The sequence below is a fragment of the Cygnus olor genome, chromosome 21, assembly GCF_009769625.2.
Source record: "Cygnus olor isolate bCygOlo1 chromosome 21, bCygOlo1.pri.v2, whole genome shotgun sequence".
NCBI lineage: Eukaryota > Metazoa > Chordata > Aves > Anseriformes > Anatidae > Cygnus > Cygnus olor.
Genome location: NC_049189.1, coordinates 6,031,940 through 6,053,853, shown reverse-complemented (window position 1 = coordinate 6,053,853; position 21,914 = coordinate 6,031,940). Strand labels below are relative to the sequence as shown.

At 38.3% G+C, this 21,914-nt stretch overlaps 1 protein-coding gene across 1 annotated transcript in view; it reads right to left on the bottom strand.

Moving 5' to 3' along the window:
- Nucleotides 1–15,021, bottom strand: part of PRDM2 (PR/SET domain 2) — a 55,723-nt gene extending 40,702 nt beyond the window's left edge. Inside the window, 2 exon segments of the mRNA XM_040533917.1 lie at nt 6,807–6,880; nt 14,876–15,021. Of these exon segments, the coding sequence (XP_040389851.1) occupies nt 6,807–6,815 (9 nt within the window). The 5' untranslated portion in view covers nt 6,816–6,880; nt 14,876–15,021.
- Between the last annotated feature and the right edge of the window lie 6,893 nt (nt 15,022–21,914).

The following is a 21,914-nucleotide window of genomic DNA, read 5'->3' as shown; positions in this document are numbered from 1 at the left end:
AGCAAAACAGCCAGAACAGAAATAGAGGAGGTTTTTTTTTTTTTTTCCCTACATAGAATAAAACTGTAAATGCCCCTAAAACAGGGGCGATAAAGCATTAGCAACTGCATTCCATTACCCTCTCGCAACACCTAGACACTCACCATCTGCAAATTTTGTTCCAAAACACAGAAGAAATGTGGCTTGAATAAGTCTGCTGGAGCTAGCAAAGCAGTTTCTCCATTAGGACCACCAGCAAGCAGACTTCAGTAAAGGTTAACAGAATCACGCAGGCTTGACTGGATCTACCTCGGATGTGTGGCATGTAGCTTAGCTTGATTATAATTGACAGCATTAATGAAAAGGATGACTGGAAAAACATTTATCTTTCAATAACCATCCTTTTCATTTTATATTTAACATAAATCACTGAATATCTGTCCATAAACAGTACTGGTTATCTGTGACAAATAGCAAGAAAAACCATCTTTAACTACTAAGAGCATGTCTATTAATAGAGAGGTAGAAAGTCAAATCCTATGAGTTATCCTATGAGTTGTTAAGTTACAAAAATATTTGTACGGAACACACAATTCAAAGCATTATTTGCTATGCATTTTTAAGAATACTTCAGTTCTTTTAAGTGACAACTGAGACACACTGCAATTTTCCTGAGTGAACCTTAGTTTCATACTACCTGTGTTCATAGTGAACACTAACTGGTCTTCCAGTTTAGAGCAGAGAATGTCTTCAAGTTACAAAAGGGCAAGAGCACTTCTGGTCTGAGGGTCCAGACCTGCTCATGCAGCCATCCATTTTAATTTTTGTCAATCATTTCCTCAACATGCGCATAAAGGTTTCAAACCGAGCAAATGCAAATAGAAAAGAATGATGTAAAGCTTCAGGAGCAAAAATAACTTGCCTAGAAGCACACAAGTGATGGTTTTTGAGATACAGGGCAAAGCCAAAACATCAGCTACCCGCCACACTAAGGGTAATTTCACATACATCAGTGATTCATTTCCTTTTTGCCTGGAAGCCATCACTTGATTTCTCAGCCCAATCAGTCTCAAAAAAAAAAAAAAAATCTAAAATAATTTCTGGTATTGCTTTACTTGAACACCTCTCTCTTGCAAGGAAGGCCAAATAGAAATTTAAGGAGAAAACCATACTCCAAGTTCTGGAAAATATATATAGTTCACAAAAATGAAAAGTTATTTATTTTACCTATTGAATCTAGGATATTGTAGTAAACAAACTACTACAATGTACATACTAAAATGGGAATTTGGGATACAATATCTGCCACAAGCATGAATATGCCCTGCACTACCAGGTGGGCAGAGAGAAGCTTCCCTGCATGTACTGGAGACCAGTAATGCTCATCTATAACCCTCTGGTAGAATAGCTGACATACTGAAACTTGTCTTGTAACATACTTCATAGAGCTACTACTGGCTCTGTTGTTATCCTCCTACTGCTCTATTTACAACCTACAAATGTGCCATTCCACTCCAAAGACCAGCCTTAAAGTATCTGCATGTCAAGCTTACCGCTCTCTTTAAAGACAATAATGGGTTTTAAATAATGTAATAAAGTTATTTCTGTATCCTATTCCTAAATAATCCAACAGTTCAGAAGACTTAACCAGCATCCTGTGATTAATACAAAAAGTTTTATGAGATTTTATACTAAAGGTGGAAAGGCAATAGAAAGCTAATAAATGATTTATGAATGCTTGATAAGAGATTAGCTTAATGTTCATGTTAAGGAATCTACAAGGATCAGTACGCTGCTTATAATAATATTCATATCATTATTCACATAATTTATAATAGCAAGTGCTACATCTGTCATAGACAACTAGCACTTTATTACCTAATTGTAGTTAACAAAACACCCATTCCTGATTAAAATTACCAGAACTTCAAAGTTACAAGGATGTACAATATCCCATAAAATCAGTCCCCATTATTGTGGAATTGTGTTGGTGAGAACAAGGCGTATGTTGAACTTCATGCAACAGCCCTAAAAATAAAAAATATCTGCCCTCCGACACTGAACTTTGATCCTTCTGGTCAGCCACAAATCCTGGTGGTGATGGCAATAGCTCCTCGAATAGGAAGGATGTCATATTTAAGTTCTGGAGAAACTGCAGGCGGTGTTAAATAACAACACTAAGTTGGGCAATAGTACAGCTGTCCAAGTAGACCCTGACTTTCTAGAAATGATCCTTGCATTTACATGCAGCCATGAAGCAGAGATATGATAGCAGTCTTCATATACTGAGTAACACTCAGGATTTTCCCCTGACCACTTATGAAATGCTATGCAGAAAGCTTACTGGAAATATATTTTAAAATGCATCTCTATATGCTACCAAAGTTAACATTTTTAATCTCTAAAGCAAAATGCGTGAAGCTTCCCAACCTCTTGTATTTTGCATCTACTCTTTGCAAGGTTGCTCTCCTTTATATTTCTAAGTGTGCCTTGCTGAGTTAAGTTACAAGAGCATGTCTTCTGCCAGCTTTCTTCAACAACAACAGCAAGAAAAATGGTAAAACTGGAGTCATAGCAATGTTATTCTATTGCTGCCTTGGTAAGCCCTAACAGCTGCACAGACACATCCTAGAGAGCTATTTGTAGGGGAGAAAGACCCCGAAATTGGAAACTATGGAAGGAACAGAATGCCAGAAATCCCTTCCCATCCACAAGGGTGAGGGGACGGGGGAAGAGAGATCCTAATTCTTTAGGTATAATAGCTGAAAGTCTACTCGAGGCAGAACGAAGTTTTATTTCATTTTATTTTGCTGTTCCTCATTTTATTTTGCTCTTCCAACAGCCAGAGAGAAAAAAATAGGGATGAAAGAAGTCTGATTCAGACACCTGTTAGCCTTGAACTGATATGCAAAAGTCCACATCTCCGCAGACAAAAAAGAAACTCGCTCTTCTCAGCATATCAAACGAAGAAGCCTAAATATTCTTCCAGTACATTACCCCATGACTTGAGGAGAAAAGCGAGCTTATTTTTTTCCACAGTGGTTTCTAACAAACTACATGTAGGCATAGACGAGGGAGACTGCAGAGAATGAATAAGACAACTACAAGAACAACGCATTTTAAGCTTCAAGCTAACAAAAGTGTTTTTTTTACAACCACAGCTAGATGAACAGTTAAAAAACTCAAGCCTACCAAATAATCTGATCAGAACTTTAAAAATCAGACTCAGCTAATTTAGACATCTATATCCTCTGATCTATCAGACATTTCTTAATAGTGATACCTCCTTTCAGCCATAAATACTCCAAAACTGCTCTACCATTGAAGAAATTTATTTACAACTTTATTTAACATCTACCTACCTAAGTCAAAGATTAGCTGTTATGTTCAGAGAACATAGCACCCCGACCCACTCTGCACCTGTTACATCAATGGATTTCACAAGCACCAGAAAATTGGAAATGGCTTAGTACATAACACCACATTTCACACCTCAAACAAACATTAATAAGTAACCAAATACTATATCATAAAGTAAACAATTTAGTTCAGTCAAATCAGTGCAACATAATTTTATTTGCAATTTATATGTGGTTATTTAAAGCACTTTCCAGACCAAAATTTGTCCCCAAGGAACGTCTGTCTACCAAATGAAGAAATACCAGGATTTCAATCGCTTTTCCAGCAACACTTAATCACATTTAAATACTTTTGTCTATTAAGAAGTTCACCTTTCCATAAGGATAGTGTACTGGAGCATACCCTGCAGCCAGCTTCTGCACTGAACTGCAGTCCTAATAGGGTATTTTTCCCACTCCTGCCCACAATTTTGTTGCAATTTTGAATACATAAGCACTCTGAGCTTGTTTCCCTTTTAAATTTGTTACCCTGGAGTTCATTAGACATATTACATTGTTAGCATGCAAACTAGCACGGGTGACGAGACCTGAGAACAGCACAAAAAAATCATCTGAGGGCTGAAGGTGCACCTTAACTGAAGCTTTTTTTCCTCCATGTGCATCAAATTCAGAGTGCAGTCACTCTGACAGTAACTTTCAGCACTTAAGCAATTTTTATGTCACTTTCAATAGACTTGTACCTACGGCCCATCTACAAGTTAGGCTATAGTGTTACAAGCAGTACCTAAGCAAAGCAGAAACAGTACCTGCTACAAGACATTTACAGATCAGGTTGGAGCAAAAAATAAAAAAAAAAAATCATGCTGAATGACGTGGTGAATGACAAACATTCAGTTAGTGCCATGTTTTGGTGGAAAGGGGACTGAGATACATGAACAGATAAATGAAAGGATGCCACTGAAGAAAGAGACATGGCAGAAAAGTTAGAAAACAGAGTTATGAAAAGGAAAGGAGCAGAAAGGTCTCTGCTTGTCCCAAAGTCCTGCCTATGTCCCTTTGCAACAGTTTTACTGCATGTGTTTGAAGATTAAAGATGTATTAGAAACAACCATTTGAAATAATCACTTAAGCAATTCCAATGGAATGGGAGGGAGGGAGTTTTACTACAAGCGCAGGTATCATTTATTTTAAAAGTGGTGAAGGTATAAGATAACTGCCCATGCAGTACTCCAGGTAACACACAACTTTCGCATTTCAGACTGCCTTAAGATAGAGTAAGTGCTACTGATCAATAACCCATGTTTACTTTTTTTTAAATAAACTATTCAGAGTATTCTGATGCAGTTCACATATTAAAAAAAGATTTCTTTTTAAAAACAGAGAATGCATGCCATCTATCCTGAAACAGCAAGTTTCCAAGGAATGCGAAAATATTAATTTAAACAACAACTGCATTTAAAAAAAAAAAAAAACACACTTTTTTTCCTTACTACAAGGAGAAGGCAATATCAATTTATGACAAGGTTTTTCTTCATTACAGCCAAACTAGCAGTGCTTTCACACAAAGTTAACAATAGCCCAGTTAGTTTCAGGGTCACTGAAGTCACACCAAAAGCAAAGATAAGCAGAATGAAAGAAATACGAGAACAGAGCACTTGAGAGATGTTTGGCATCAGGCATCAAAGACATTTCTTATACAGACCTGGCACTACAACTTGTCAACAGTGAATGAAATGACAAGGGCACTGCAAGAAAAAAACACCAAAGGGTTCATGCTAAATACACACTTAATATGAATGGTAATTGAACAATTAAAAGCCACGTGAGCTCTGTACACTTTGGAAACTAAATGTGAAAGGCAGAGATGCCAAGAAGGACTCTAAGCTATTGTAACTATCCCCAGAGGCAGGGTCACCTCCTAATTTAACTGTAAGATGACACATCGCAGCACTGCATGAGCAGCAGTAGCAGCCCCAGTAATAAAGAGGAAAACTTTATTTTCACACAATGCAGAAATTTTACTTAATTCTAGAAAGAGATCAGTATTGGTGGAATGGGGGACACAAATGGGAAGGAAACAGCTGCTGATAACAGTTAAAGATTACGATCTAGAGCTTTCAGAGTTTTAGCAGAATCCAAAGCTTATCAGAACAAGCGATAAAGCAGAACTACTACTCGATGAGAACTACAAGTTGTTTGCTTTATGCCACTGAGAGCACTCAAATAAATTTTACAGGTGAAATAACTTCAAGTCTCAATAGAAATAAATTGTGAAGCGATAGTTTTCCTAGCTACCCCAAACTAAACTAATGTCTCAACGTGTTCTAATATGCATTATACATTATGCAAATAGCATTTCTATTTATGTGTATATATAATACAAATATGCATTCTTTACAATACAAGACTGGTAGATATTATATTTTGCTTTTTAGTTTTTTTTTTTTCTTTAAATCAGATGAAAAAAGCAACTGGAAATATCCCACCACCCAACTCCACACTGTAATTAATTATATTTGCTCTTCTATCACTTTAGTGAGAGTATATTTCAAAGTGCTAATTGTACTCAATGCTGCTGATGATCAATTAGGGGCTTAAGGGCAATAAAAGCACTCATTAGAAACAGGCAATGAAAAAGTATACAAAGCATTTTGCATCACTGTGTACCATGGCTGTTTCTGGCTCGGAAAACAAGAAGCTTCTGTACATAGCCATCTTTTTAGCAAATTAAAAAATAGCTTTCCTTCAGTGTAACATCTTATGTTCACATTCCCATGCCAAAGGGACTTTGTAAGATCATCCAAATAGAGAAGCGCTTATGAGAAAAACTGAAGCCAACATTTACTTGTTCTGTAACAAACAGATTAAAATTCCTACTTGGACAGACAAATTAAAAAAAAAAAATCACATATATTTGGCACTGATTAAAACAACACCCTCCAGAGCATTCAGGATATTCTTGCATCCATATAGCAGAGAATGCATTGCAAAGGCAATGCGCTTTCCCGGCCTTTCCACTTGATTCTAGGGAACCACTTTGGTTCCAGAAAAGTGCGAAATGTCTGTTCAATCAATTTCCATGACAGATTCTGTTCCCTGCACGTTTGAAATAGTAAAGTGGTTTAAACAGGTAAAAAATGGAATCCTTTAATTTTCAAACCACTTTTATAAGGAGCTGAATTATTATGAAAAGCCTCAGGCTGAAATAGATTCTTTTTTTTGGAGAGGCGTTCTCGTAAGACGTGCCAGCCATAATAACTTATATGTAGCTAAAGGGGATTCACAGACAAAAAAGTAAAATCCATGAAATAAATCTCACAAGCACGCACACTGCGGAAAGGAGGATCATGAGCTTAGATGACACTGAAGATTTTTAAGAACATTTTTAATAAGTAAATCATCCACAAAAAATTAGCTGTTCCAACATCTACGTAAAGTATTTTGATGAAGTCTTGCAGTTAAACTCACCTGATTCATTTTGAATTCCTGTTGTGTTCTGAAAAGACACACACAACAAAGAAACTCCTTTGATTACATGAGCCCTAAAAAGAAAAACAGACAATTGTAATACACACCTACCTACAAATTTACATTGAACTGAAAGTGCACACAGACCTGTAGTTTCTCTTCCTAAAGGACTGTTCCCAAAGCAGCATATTGCTTTATACAAAATCTGCTCCAAGCTAACATTTTGTTATTTTAGCTTAAAACTATATGAATAATGCAAAGAGGAATATCTATCATTTATCTAAGTTTTAAAGTAAGATGCAAGAGAAATGTGCTCCAATAGGATCATTTTGTTTGTTTTCAAAATCAAGTTAGTTTGTTCAACACTAATTTCTTTAGCATTTAATATCAAAGTAATATGAAAGACCTTAAGTGTTTTTAAAATTAACAAGATGCATGCATTTGAGTCTTTACTCTCCAATACTAGAAGCAGGAAATTCTTCATTCAGACTAGGCCTTTTATTAAGATATTTTTTTACGCTAACATTTGACTTTCTTGTTTAACAGAAGCCTGAGACTTCAAAAAGATTTTCACCAAAAATTGCTGGTCCAAGGAGGCATTAAATTTGGAAACTCTTAACACAAAATTGATCAGAATAATGTTATAACTGAAAGTTTAGTGTATCAACTCACCTTTTATTTTTCCCTTCAATACACAGAGAAAAGCATTATTGCAATTACACTGTAAAACACCATCCTGGTGTCATACAAAATTTTCAATGAATTAACAATACCCTTTTTGGAGGTTAACTGGTGCTTAAGCACTTAAAGCACTTTATTCAAGTACTGCTATTGCTTCCCAATCTTTACTGTTTGTTTTTTTTTTAATATATAACAATCATTAAATGATTTTACTAAATACTTTGTGTAAGTACGAACATTTAATTTAAAATTTATTCAAGCAATATATCCTTCACATCTTTGCACGTAAGAGTTCTTAACGCTGAGTAACAACAAGGGATAAAACTGCCAAGTTTCATACAAAGATTGCATTGCTTAATCAATTCATAAAACAAGGAAAAATTTCCTTGAAAAGGGTATTTCTATTGTGTACAGCTCTTCTGGGATTAGCTACTTTTGTCCTAATATTTCTGTACTCTACTTGTCTTTAGCCAAACAGCTGAACCATCTGAAATTCGGGTCCAGTTCTGCAGCTGGTTCTGTGGGCTGTGCCAGCAGGGACCAGGCGGGGACAGGAGCCCCATGCCAACTGCTTTTAGCCACCTGGAGAAAAGCACCACTTGGGGAGCACACCGCAGCTACTTCCTAACCTATTTCAGCGCATCAAACTCAAACCGATTCCTAGGCACGATACAGCCCCAGCATTTCGTTTGCTAAAATACTCCCCAACACCGACAAGAACACAGCCAACACCAAGAAGCTACCGAACAAGTAGAGCGTGCCACGGGTTTCGTTACGATTTATGGTGACTCCTGAGATCATTTGACCCTGCCACAATAAGGTCCCTTTGTCTCCAGTCTCTCATGCCGGAGCACAGTTGTTCCTCACACATCTTCCACATGCCACTGACTTCCCGCAGCCTTAACCGACAGCTTAACTCCTCTTCCCTCCCAACAACTACAGTTTCTACTTCAGACATTTTTACTCAAATGCTTTGGACAAATGGCTTCTGAAACGCGATCCGCAGGCTGCCTGTCATCTGCCCAAAGTTGCCATGGCACGTGGAAGTGCTGAGGAGATGAAAAGCGACGTTGGAGCCGGTACAAACTTCTGCGCATCTCGGTATGGAAAAACGCCGTGCTCTTTTATTCACTGCTCGTTTGGGTGGTACCTGCTTAACGTCAATCTGTAAATGAGGTTATTTTGGATAGCGAGAGAGGCATCAAGCATTTCCTAGAGTGAAAAAATGCTTTACTTTTGGTAACAAACCTCTGCTTTTCTCTGTGCTTGGCAAGAAAACTAAAAACAATTAATCGCGGAAAGACACCTAAAGCAAGAATATTTTATTAACATGATTTCACAGCGCAGCCTGGTGAACTACTGAGGCTGTAGCACACAAGGTTATGTGGTCGGTGTCTCCAGCTGCCTACGTCTTCCTTTTCTCCCCCCTTGCACTGCATCTTATCAGATCAGTGCCCATCCTCTATCAGAACCATCTATCATGGCTCTGGAAACTGATTTAGAAAACCTACTGGAAGATGTGCACAGATGTTACGTTGCAGTAAACAACAGTCACCTGGAAGTATATACATGATTTTCAACACTGAATAAACCAGGAAGACTTAACTCAGAACTATAGGTATGTAAAACCGACCAGATTTAAAGCACTGGCGTACAGAGGCAAACATTCATCAGCATCACAACTCTGCCACTAAACGTAAAGAATTAGAGAGGCAACAAGTATAAGTGAAGGGGGGGGGTGCTTTCTTATGTGACTCATTAGAGAAATGCCAAAAAAACTTTTTAAAAAGTATTTTTTTAAAATGTTGTTTTATTTGAGCAGTAAAAATACATTTCTCTTTTTCGTATACTAATTCAATATTATTTTGCTTAGAATTAATAGTTTTCAGAAAGAACCAAAACAAGCCTGTTGTTGTGGGGTTTTTTTGTTACACATTTTTTAAAATGTGTATTATTATTCAGCTTCTATAGAACTGACTGGATCCAAAACTCTGACTGATATTTCAAACTTGCAAAACTTAACACACTGCTATATTTGAACGTATACCTAACAGTTTACTTTCATAAGACTGTACTACTCTACACTCTTTCAGCTTCAAGTTACCAAAGGAATCAGTTCATCAAAAAAAAAAAAATACAATCAGATGAGAAATGAAGCTATAGTAAAACAAAAGCTGCAACAACTACTTATAAAGCTGCTAATTTAAAGCACACATTTCACCTTCACATTTTATACCTGCAGTTTTGACAAGTTACCTGAGCTCTAGAACTTAAAAGCTCTCTGAAAACGTCTTCACTTTTTTCCTTCTACTTTTTTTTTTTTCTTTGCTTGCTTGTTTTTGTTAACAATGAACACAACTGTTTGGAAAGAAAGATTAATTGCACTGGAAGAAAATAAAAGACTACATACATACTGATCCATAGTCACTATTCCTCCTTACATAAACTAAAAAAAAGCTTTAGAAAAGAAGACAAACCATTCGCAACACCAAGTTTTGTCTTTAACCCCTCGTTCAACAAAAACAAGAAAACATGGACCAAATTCTACAACTGCTGCCCTAATACCAGCTCCGTGCGTGACCGATGGCTACCAGCTAGGCGGCTGCAAGCAGCAACAGGCTGCCACTGTACACACTAATGACTTATTAGCGACTTGTGCAGTCGAGTCCAACATAAGGTTTCCTAGAAAAGCCCCGAAGGAAGCGACACTGCACTGATTTGTAGTCACAGGAACTGCAGGACGCTGCGCTCAGAGGAGCGAGGATGACCACAATGGATCAGTTTTTAAGTCTGCAATAGACTGCAACTGTGTTAGTACTTTGAAAAGTCACATCACCAGCTACGTCAAGTACAGGTAAAAAAATGTTTTGAACCTTTTCTCCAAACTTAACAGCAACATATACACGTATCTACCAGTCAAAGCCCAGACTATTATTAAAGTCTATGACAGTAAACCTTGAACATTCACCGAACTACTGCAGAAAAGGTAAATAAAGGTTTGGTTCTATGCCAAACATGAAACGTACTCGCCAGTAATTTGAATTTTTATAATTTCCAGAAAACATTGACATAAATATTACAACAGTTATATAAATATTACAATATTTACGGCAAACCACTACATACTGCTGCATCCCATGAGTAGAAAATTCCTAGGCACTTTCACACGATATTGAAGCAATTGAGAAACAAACAAAGAAATATTTACCACTCTCTATAATCTTAGAGTCTCAGGAAAGTTTATTTAGAAAGTCTGATCATTAAGCAACAAATTATTTAGATGAGAATATACAAAGCATTCTTATTTGAGGAAACACTGACCACTCTGAAAGAAAACATTTGAAACAAAAAAATTGACCTTGCTTCTGAATTCTACATTCAAGGAATTTTAAATATTCCCTTATGAAAAAAGAAAAAAGAAAAAGCTTACTTGGAATAAATGTTGCACATAAAAGAAAGCAATTTTATAGAAAACCAGCATTACAGATACTAGGTACAATCCTAGGCTATACCAGCTGGTCTATCCTCTGATTTTCTAAGCCATATTTATCACATCTGTAAGCATATAATTTTATTTTTTATTTTTTTAAACCCAAAATAAAAGACTACTTCGAAAGAGAATGTTGCTTCCAATTCAGAGAAAGGAAAAAAAAAAAACAGGCCTAAGAGCATCAATCCTATTTTGGAAGCTGCAAATGGGACATGCATTACATCACTGCCCAGTAAAAACATGTTCTTTACAAAACAGGAATAAAACTTGAAAGGTTCAACAGCGTGTCTTCTTACTGAGCAGGGGCTCAGGCTGGGATGACGTTGCAAGGTGTTGGAAATTCTCTTTTTCTTTGTCTTGGTTTTCAGTTGCGGCATATGAAAGATTTAAAAAACAAACCCCACACACACATCAGGGTGTTTACATTTTTTTGCAGTTCGATACTGAGTTACTCTTTCACCTAATACACTGAAAATGTGTGTATTAAAGCTTCCAAAAATTTAAGTTCATGTTAGCTCTGAAAGATTAAAAACCATGGATTTGATAGAAACAACCAGCACTATCTATGGGCACTTGATTGCCACGACAGTTTCAATTACTCTACACTGTCAGAAGAAAAGCAGAGAAAAGTGGGCAAGTAATGATTAGAATATTAAAATCTGTTGCCTCTTGTTCACTAAGAAAAAAAAAAAAAAGCTTTGTTTACTGCTATGCAAAAACCAAGCTATTATACCTTAAGAGGGTTTATTTAAATAGCCACACCAACAAGTCATCAACACAAAACCAAACGCCAAGTTCTTCACCTTCACACACATTTTTCTAGAAAATCATTTCTTCCTCATGGCAGGATCAAACAGCAACGAAGCAGAAGCAGCAACAGGAGGTATCAGTCTCTAAGAACTGCACGTACCCAGAAATATCACTCCGATCTTCAGACAGAAGCATACCTTTCCATTCTACTTGCAAAGGCAGTAGATTCAAACGATGATTTTCTCAGACAAGTACACTGTAGATTTACCAGTACACGGAATAGCCTGCTTCAGTTGTTTCTTCTTACAACATAGGAGTGTCTCTCACTTCTGTCTATAAGCATGTTTACACAGAGGCAAAGCAATATTTTTCAGCTAGGAATACGATCAGAAAATACACATTGGCAAAGGAAACAATTTCATTTGGGTGGAAGGTGTTAAGAAGCAGGATCACACCTGCCCTTTCACGTGCCAAGAAATTCAAAGTGAAATACATTGCAGTACTTTTAAAATCTCTTCATACTCGCCAAGACTACATGTGGTTCAAAGATTCCTCCAAACAGTCTGATTTAAGTCGAAATAAACATATCCAAGATGAAGAGCACTGCACTAAAATAACAGGAATCTTTTCAAGACTTTATTTATCACGTACCGTGGCCATGGAAAATGCTGCAGAACTACGGTGTTCCTATTGAAAAATTGCCACGTATTAAGAGTTAGTAAACTAAAGGGATTTTGCAATTGTAAGACACTAACATGTATGTTAATAGTACAGCAAATATAATCATGTACAGGACTAAAAAATTTGACTGAATTACAGAACACTAAAAACTGTGAAACTATAAATCAAAAGGGGATAGCACGTAACACAACTCCACCTTGGAAAGAATTAAGCATGGAGGCTCTGCTAACTACAAAGACTGAAGAAAGGCTCACAAGGAAATATAAAGGAAAAGCTTTGCCAACGCAGGTATTCAACATGCATGAGTTTATAAACCCCAGATGTTTATAAAACCCTGACAAAAAAGAAAAGTAGCAGTCTCCTGTCTTCACAAGTAAGCAAATGACTCACGATGAAAAGGGTACTGTGCTATTGCTACAAGCCATAGCCTAGGTTTTCTTTTTTTTTTCTTCCCCTACTTGAGACTCATTTAAGGGTATGGCAGGCATGCTGCTAAGGAGCTACTGGCTGCAGACAGCCATACACAAACACATTACCACAACTGTCATCTCTAAATCTCCCTGAACTTCTGTTTTTACCGGATTGGCACCTAGGGCTGAGCAATATTTAAATCTTTTTATGTCCTATCACTTTTTTTCACCCCTAAGGATCAAAGTCTTTGTATAAAACACTGAAACGGGCACAATGCTGCACTGAACAAAGGATGCCAAGAGCCATTTGAGTTTTAAAGGAAAGCTGTCGTTGACTTTGACTTTCTGTTTTAATTCCCTTCCATTTTCAAGCAAATACTTGTAGATAAATATAGATGGTTTACACAAATGTACGTAAGTACTTCAACATCCTTCCCCCATCTTCCATGCTACTTTTGAAGGTTTTTTTTTAGGATCCCCACACCTACAGCAAATAGCACTCAATTCGGGAATCTCCAACACCATAACCATCATTTCTATCGAAGATTGTATTGTCCAAAGCGATGATTTGCCTTTTTTTCCCACAAAACTAGGGTCTCACTAGAAGTGAAACTTGGCCTCGTCGTTATGGTCAGACAAGCTGTTGAGACGCTTCTGCCCTTGCTTATCCTGGGGGGGGGGGCCAACACTGAGCTACACGCCTGAAAACCAAGAAGCGCTACACGGCTCTGACAGCACTCTCTACAAAACAGACAGATCTTCTGTTTCCTAAAAGTCACATTGCCCGTCTATCAGTGGTGCCGTTCTTTATCTGAAGGGCTGTCACTGCCCCACTGCCACTGGTTTCAGCAGCTAGAAGAGCTGAAGGCCTCCCAGTCTATGCCAAGGATGGTGTACCTTAGCACGCACAGCGTTTTTATTAAAACGTGGCAAATGTCAAGGGACAGTAACATAATACTTAGACACTACACTGCCATACATCTTCCCATCGACATAATACACGTGGATAAACTGAAAAAGACTTAGCATCCAAACAACATGCTCAACGCAGTTCAGAGTCTAGGCTGGGAGAAGCAAAAGTGGCATCAGAAAGGCAAGCAGCCCTGCTGCCTTCGAAAGGTGTCCGCTATCGATCACTCGAACATGAAGTAAGAAAAATATTTCTTTTTGCCTCTAAGTGCCGAGGCAGCAGGTGCAGCCACGTCACCTTCCCTCCCTTCTTCAACAGTTGAAAACAATTTAAAGTTGTCTTTGCTATTTCAAAATAAAACTGCGGCTCCTTCATGTGAATTTAAAACCATCAGAAACTTTACTGAAGATTTCAGCTACATGCTCTTGAGAAGCTTGTCAGCAATGCTCCACTTGCTGCTCTGGCTTCAAACACAAAATGTACTTCAAGGCACTACTTCTGATTTCCCCTAAAATGTCCCACATCCACATTGATGCCTGCTCACTCCAAGCCTTCTTCCCCACGTTATCACTGCACCGCTACGAAGAAATCCCTGGTTTGAGTGCCGTGTCCCAGGAAGGATGTTCTTACTGAGGAAAGCAAAATTCACGTCTCCGAGCCCCCTCTCACCCAGCTGGGCAGCCACTTGGGCTGCAGCAAGCCCTATCACTCGGGAACTGCCAAAACTTCAGAGGCACAGGCATTGCGAGCTACTTGGAAGCCAAAAGTTGTCTCGCAACGTCAGGCTGGCAGCGCTTACAAAGCTCTGCCTCGCCAGCTGATGCCTCTGAGGCAGCGTTTTCAACAAGAAACCTGAAAACCCAACGCAGGGGACGGAGATGGGTGGAAGAAGGTACTCCCTCCCCTCCCTGGGACCCGCTCCCTGCCAGGCTGAAACCCTGCAGCCCTCTCGGGCCGGGTCCCCCCAGGGCGGCTCCACCTCCCCGCAGGAGGCAGCTCCGCCGGCCGGACCCCCTCCCAGCCGCGCCCCCGGCCCCGCACCGCTGGCTCTGGCTGTGGCTCTGCCCACCGCCCCCAAGCCCCGGCCCGCCCCTCCTGCGCGGCGGCGCCCGCGGGCAGCGCGCCCGGCCCCGCCGCCTCCTCTCACCTGAGGCGCCGCCGCCGCCGCCGCCGCCGCCGCCTCCTCCTCCCGCGGCCCCGGCTCGGAGCGGCTCGGAGCGGCCTCAGCTCCGGCACCGTCCCGACGCCATTTTGTCTCCAGCCTCGGAAGTGACGTTGGGGGGAGGCCAGCGGGCAGTCCCCTCGCCGCGGGACCCCCTCCGGAGCGGGGCCGTCCCCCCCCACCCCCGACGCCCTCAGCCCCCCGCTTCGCCCCCCGTGAGACCGCCTCAGCTCACCCCACCTGCCCGAGCCGGCTCCGCACCGCGGCCTCCAGCCACCATCCTCATCCCCAGACAATGAGCTGTGAAGAGCAGGTTCTCTTTCCCTATTTATTTTTTAATTTTTAGTTGATTTTTTTTTTATTTATTTTTTTTTAAATGTCATCTTTTCGCAGTGCAGCTCCGCACTCTGACTGAAAAAAGGAAAAAAATCACGTCAGTGTCTGTGGGGAAACGATTGGAAAACCTGGAGGTGATGCACGGCCGCAGCCTCGCCCCCCGAGGGCCGGCGGTCTGACAGGGGGCTGCGACCTGCCCCTGCTGCGCCTCTGTCGTGCCGGCCTCTCGAAACCAGAATTGTTTTGGTTTAATTTCTGAGAGGAAAAATGCCAAGTTACACCTTGGAGATGGGCATAACGGCATCTCCCTTTGTCTAAGTTGCGGAGGAAAATAATTTTTACCGCTCACTTGAATTTTGTATTCATAATAGCATCAAAAAGATGTAATCTTCCTAGGCTAGGGCTTTTTTTTTTTTTTTTTAAACATGGAAGTGTTAAGGATTTGCCATTTACGTAGTGAAAAAAAGCCTGAGTTATGCCCATCAGATGGGAGTCAAGCTAATACAGTTATAAATCAGAGGTTTGAAGTTTAGAAACGTTTAATATTTATTAGATTATTTTGATTTCACATTCATTATGTATGCACATCAAGGAGTAACACTAGAATCGTTAAGCCTGGATATGCAAAGTACTCGTAGTAACAGGATAGAGAGGAGCCCTGTTCCACAAAGCAGGAAAGTTCCTTAACAAGTAGCCAAGGAAATTGCCTGACCATCAATTCATGTCAAACTGAAGCTTTTTGAAAGAATCCACCGTGTTTCCAATGAGCATAGCTGCAAAGATGATCTTTCACGTATAAGGAAAGCATGGACTTCAAAGCCAGGAAGTTTTAATGCCTCTGTTACAATGCATAACTCTACCAAACAACAGCAGACTGAAAATAACAGGACACAGTGATCTTCCCACCTGGAACACCCAGGAGATATTTATATTTTAAAATGCTGCTTAAGTATACGAAAATCAGTTCTGAACCCTCTAATTTTAGTAATGACAAATCCTTAGATAAATATGCTTAAACTGCTTTGACTTATTAAGTGACTAAGTTAATTGAATTCTAATTTATCTGTATTAACAGTTTATAAACTAGACTGATTACACCTATACAGGTTTTCGTATTTTTTTTTTTCCCCTCAAGAAAAAATCAAGGCTTTCCTTTGCTCTATTAGGGCTTTATTGTACCTGTAACAGAAACCAAATCCCCAGAACAAAATGCATGTTTTACTAGCTGAAGTACAACCTTTTTTTATCTTCAAAAATACTGAAGATAAGGTTTCTCAAAACTACCACAAGTAATCTGAATACAAATCACAACAGTCTTCTGCTTAACACATTTAGAGCCTTAGAAAATGGTGTCAGATAAGCTCAGAACAAATCCCTTTCAGAAAATATACGTTTACTATCTTACATCTTTTAACTTCTTTTTCTATACTCCAGAAGCATTGTTGTTGACACTGTAAACTAGGCAGAGAAGATACCAACGAGCCAACCCACATAACATACAGCATTAGCTACAAAGCGCTAGTATTTTTAACATTTTGTTAGAACTTATTTATTTTATAGTTTCATTACTAAATTAGCAATGCTTATTCCCTCATTTAAGGCTGAAAGAAGCAAAAACTTTCCATTGAGAACTACTGCTTCTCTATTCCTTCCTGGTCAAGGCACTTCAAAAGCCTAACATAAAGACTCAACCTGCCGCTGATGGAAGGACATCTATTTAAAAGTCATAGGAGAAGCCAGTAATAGGTTTACTTTGAGGTCTGGGATATGTGGGATTTGTTTATTTATTTATTTGAAATAAAAAGGGAGGCTGCTGGTCTTTCATTTCTTGCATTTTTTGTTTTCTTGCAGCTTTTATGTGTCTTTCTGCAGTAATATAGTAGGAATTTAGTATAGCTAAGATGGATTCATTGTTTTGTGCTTCGCTTAGTTGGCGATTTAAAAAACCTTTTTCCAGTGTACTTTAGTATTTAATGATAATTCCTAAGGAGACTTCTAATGGATGATGGTCCTTAAACTATAAATTGTCTTTGTTTGTTCAACGCCATTGTTTTATTTTTTATTGTCTAGGAAGGTAATGCTGGAACAACATGGACTTCTTTATAGATCCATAATTCTTTCCAAAGGCTCTTTAATTCTGTGTTGCTCTTAATATATTTCTTGTTTTATTAACTGTTTCTTTGTTCTACCTTATATTGTAGATGAAGAAGGAACTCTTGAAAAGCTGAAGCTCTAAGTGGAAACAAGGTAGCTTATTCTAATTACTTACATTTTATGCTTGTAATTGCAATGGATAAAAAGCCCTAGTTCTATGGTAACAATATCAGTATTTTTCAAAAAAGCTTTTAATAAAATTGATTTGTTGTTAGAACCCTTGTTGTTAGAAATCTTAAAAGAAAGAGTTGGAATAGTAAGAGAAAATACTTCAACTCTGTTAATTAAAAAGACTAATTGTCACTGTTACAAGAAAATAACTAAAACAAAGAATCTAAATGTTGAAGAGGTCTGCTAACCATGCTAAGACAAGATAGGCTTTGGAATTGGTTTGCATTAAGTAATTTATGACCTAAGGAACTCTTGTTTGCAGATATTTTAAGGATGGATTATTACACTTATTTAGTCAAAATCCTCAGAGTAGAAAGCAGTCATATTCTCTTATTATCTATATAAAGTATAGTTGTCATGCGCTTATTATGTGCATACCTGCAAAAGGAGAAAAAAAAAAACAACAACTTCTCAGGTGCTGTCTGTTCATCAGTAGTTTTGGTGTTTAACACTTGTAATGCCATTAGTAATATAAGCTGAGTGTAGTCCAAGTATTTCCAAGCCATTTGCTCAACAGTGTGCTATTTGCTAGTAAATATACTTCTGAACCTCTATCCTATTTGTTTCTTTTTTTAACTTAAAAATGGATGCGTAGTCTTTTCTGGGCTTCATATTTTCTGTTGTTAACTTGAATCATCTTCCAAGACTGTTCTAAAAATAAAAAGATGCACAGTACATTAAAGAAATGAGTTCTGACAGAAGAATTTTCTTTTTAAATTTTAGAGAATACTAACTATATATTGTAAAAGGTTCTTGCTTTCTTCCACTAATGTAGTACTTTATGGGGTGTGTCTATGTGGGGGGAATACTTGTAAAACTTTAAGCTGGGTTCTGACTCTCTTGAATTTAGAGATGCATGTGTTAAATACTACTTATGTGGCTATAATAATAAGTTCTCAGGTATTGCACTGACAAAATTAGAACTTCTGCTGTGCTGAATAGAATAAATCAACACACAAGGGATGCAAATAAGCCATACTGCAAATATAACAATATCTCTTTCAAATGTTTGATGAACCTGTTAAAGGTTATTGTCAAATAATACTGTATTGACTGTGTGATAGCAAATCGCTTACAAATACAAACTTTGCTTTTGGAGTTGCTTGTCGGTGTTGGTTATTGAATAGTAGTAGTAGTACTGCTCTGTTCAGCTGTCACTGGAACATTTTCACAAGCAAAAAAAGGGTAGACGAGCCTTTTTTTTGTAGTTCTTGCATTGTTCAGGCAGTGACTTGTAATGAATCAAACTTTGTGAAAATCTTCACAAATTTGTGCTGCTTTTTAAAACAGTAATAGGGAATAATGTGATCTCCACCAACAAACTGAGCACCACACTTCATCAGTGAAAGTACACTTGAAGATTTGGAGAAACTTGAGACAACGTATGATTTGTCAGCTTGGTATTGAACTACAGGGATTCCAGTTATTTTCCCTTAGGGTCCTCACTGGTAGTTTCTCAGGCTGTGTATTTTTGGTTTATCCTATCACTCTTGCTCTAAGCAGCTGTGCTTTGCTCAAGTGTGAATAGCACTTAGTGTCTTACTCAACTAGCTGTCACTCAAGCAGGTTCTATACCTCTACTTTACATGTAGTATGTTCTGAAAGATTGTAAGGTAGCGACACCCATAATCATGTAGTCACATACATTGTTCCCTGTATTGTTGTTGATTATCCAGCTTCCAAATCACTTTTCTGTGCTGCTGTGATTCAGTTAATATATAGCTTCTAACAGTGGAATATGGACCAGAAAGACATTGATATTTAACACCTTTTTATTTTAAAAATGCAAGAGTTACATGAGGTATATGAGAGTCTTCTGTTTAAAAATTTATTTTTTTAGTAACTGCTGCCTTAAGAGATAGAATGCTAGGCATTATTTCAATGCTTTACCTCAAACAAAACACTAGCAAAGGGAGAACTGAAATGACTTGTTTCTGTTTTGCTGTAAGGCCTTACTAACATTCAAAAGGAGACTCCAAGGATCTGTTGTATGGACAGGATGTTTTCAAAGCTACGTTAGGCTCTAACAGGAGAGAACACTCGTCAAGGTTCAAAGCCATGTTTCTTTCTGGAGATGATTAGGGTTTATCTCATAACTGTGTTAACCAAAGTATTGACACATGAACTCTTTATATGGACAAAGATTTGTTTTTTAGGAATGACAATGCAGGGGAGTAAAATACCATTTCATCTTTTGTGACAGATTAATACCACTAGTTGGAAGTCATTACACAGTAGAATGTCACATTATTTATAAATATTTTAGCAGCTCACTCCTGATGTAGCAGTCTTCCATATATGAATCCTATGGCTCTCAGGCTGCTCATTTAAATTAGAAATGTCTCTACAAAGCTTACTGCAATACTCTACCTTCTCTGAAGGAGAAATACTTCAGCAAACTGAAGTAATCAGAGCTCATTTTCAGATGTACGCAAGCCCATTGAGGTTAAAAGACAGCATTAAAAAGGCAGATAACAGAACTTTTGGATAATTGTGATGGAAACACGTAGGAAACATCCCTTTTTACAATAAAAACAGATCTTGCAGTATCAGCTTTGTCTGAAACACTTTCATTCTGTAACTCGGTCACTTTCTTGTGGTGAGTGACTGTTAATACTTTTTTTTTTTTTTTTTTTTCTCCAGAACTGATCATTCAGCCTTACTGAGCAGAAAAAGCTGTCCTGTTTTGACATAGTCTGTGCTGGTCTTGACTCTTCTCTTGGCCCTATTTATTTCCAGGTAGACTTCGCAGTTTGCTTTGCCTGGAAAAAAAGCAAAGGTTTTTGTTTATCTAGCCACTTCTTGAAACCTAGATAGGTCTGACTGTGTACATATAAGAACGTCATCTTTATTTTCACCTCACGTTGAGAATATATACCATCTGGCGGTGTTCCAGTGGACATGCACTTCAATTTCTACTAGTTTTGATGGTCAGAGAAGCCTACAAATTTTTAGCCCACTGACATTCTGAACACTCAATTTTTGTGTTCTTAAAATAGCAATATTGCTATTCTTGTGCTTCTAAATCACAAATTAGCCTGAGTTAGGCTAGCTTGTGTTGCCTGAGTGTGCTTAAAAATGCACAGACGCATATCAGTACATGGGAGAGAAAAATAATGGTAAGAACTTCTGTAAATCTGGATGTCTGACTGAATATATTCAGGGTGTTTGAAAAGGTGATGCTTATGTTGCTAGAGATAGGGAAGTTCTTGGATGTAGCAGTCTTGGTGACCCATCCAAGAAAAATGAAATTTCTAGAAAAGATTTTTCTCGTCAGAGAGTCTGAAGCAGCCTTGAAACTAACTGAACCAAGGTGATACCAATATGGCCAATTCTTCTCTTGTTAATTGGAACAAGGTCTCTATTATCTAATCGTTCTGTGCTGTTCAAGTTTGTTCTTGTAAGCACAGGAGACAATACACTGCATGTTATGGCTTAAACTAAAAGCTTCTCAGGGGAAGACTGATACTGTCCAACTGCTTGGGATTTGGGGTACTTAGTAGCTCTAAATTTTAATATGTTTTTTTTGTTTGTTTTGTTTTTTTCTAAAATTGTTTGAGAGGCAACAAAGAATTGGCTGAACTACTAAGATATTTCGGTGACTTGGAATATCCTGGGTAATAATACTCAAGTATTTCTATTTCACTTCCTTCTGGTTTAGGTGGTCCTTTCTAACTTAGCCTCAGGGTCCTTCAAAGTCCTTATTTTTTCATTTCTATTTTCTATGGTCTGAGTCTTCTTTACATTAGTAACAAGTTTAATTTAAAATCTAATTATTTTACAACAGCAGTACCGAAGCTTATCAATGGTGTCTGTTAACGCCATTCATAAATGCCTCATGGTTTGCTTGTCACTCTTGTCTGAGTTCTGTTATTGCCTGTAATACTGTACATAAACCCATCTGCCAACCAACAAGTACTCCTTTCCCTATAGTTGTTGCAAGGTTCCTCTTCAGGACTACTGTAAGGAACTGATTATATGCTCATAGCTAGTTAGTCTTAGATATTGTGCTTCCCTGAACACCCTGCAAGTGGCCTTCCCACAAATCACATATGACTTAAGCAAAAAGGTAACGAGGGCATCCAGGGTAGGACAATTGTCAAAAATCGGTGAAGTCTTTTCATGAACTCTTGATCACAGGCAGTGGAGCCCAAGACTTTTTTTTTTTTTTTTCTGTTTTACAGAACAGATAACTTAAGTCCAAGGCAGAACAGATGTGCTTAATTTGAGCATTGCTGTCTCCAGAACTTGACAGCTGCTGAGATCTTCAGTCCATCAGGTAAGCTATGTAGGACTTATTGGGAGTAGTGACTCAGGTGATGGTTAGTAATTGGAAAAATTAATCTGTGTTAATTACATCAAC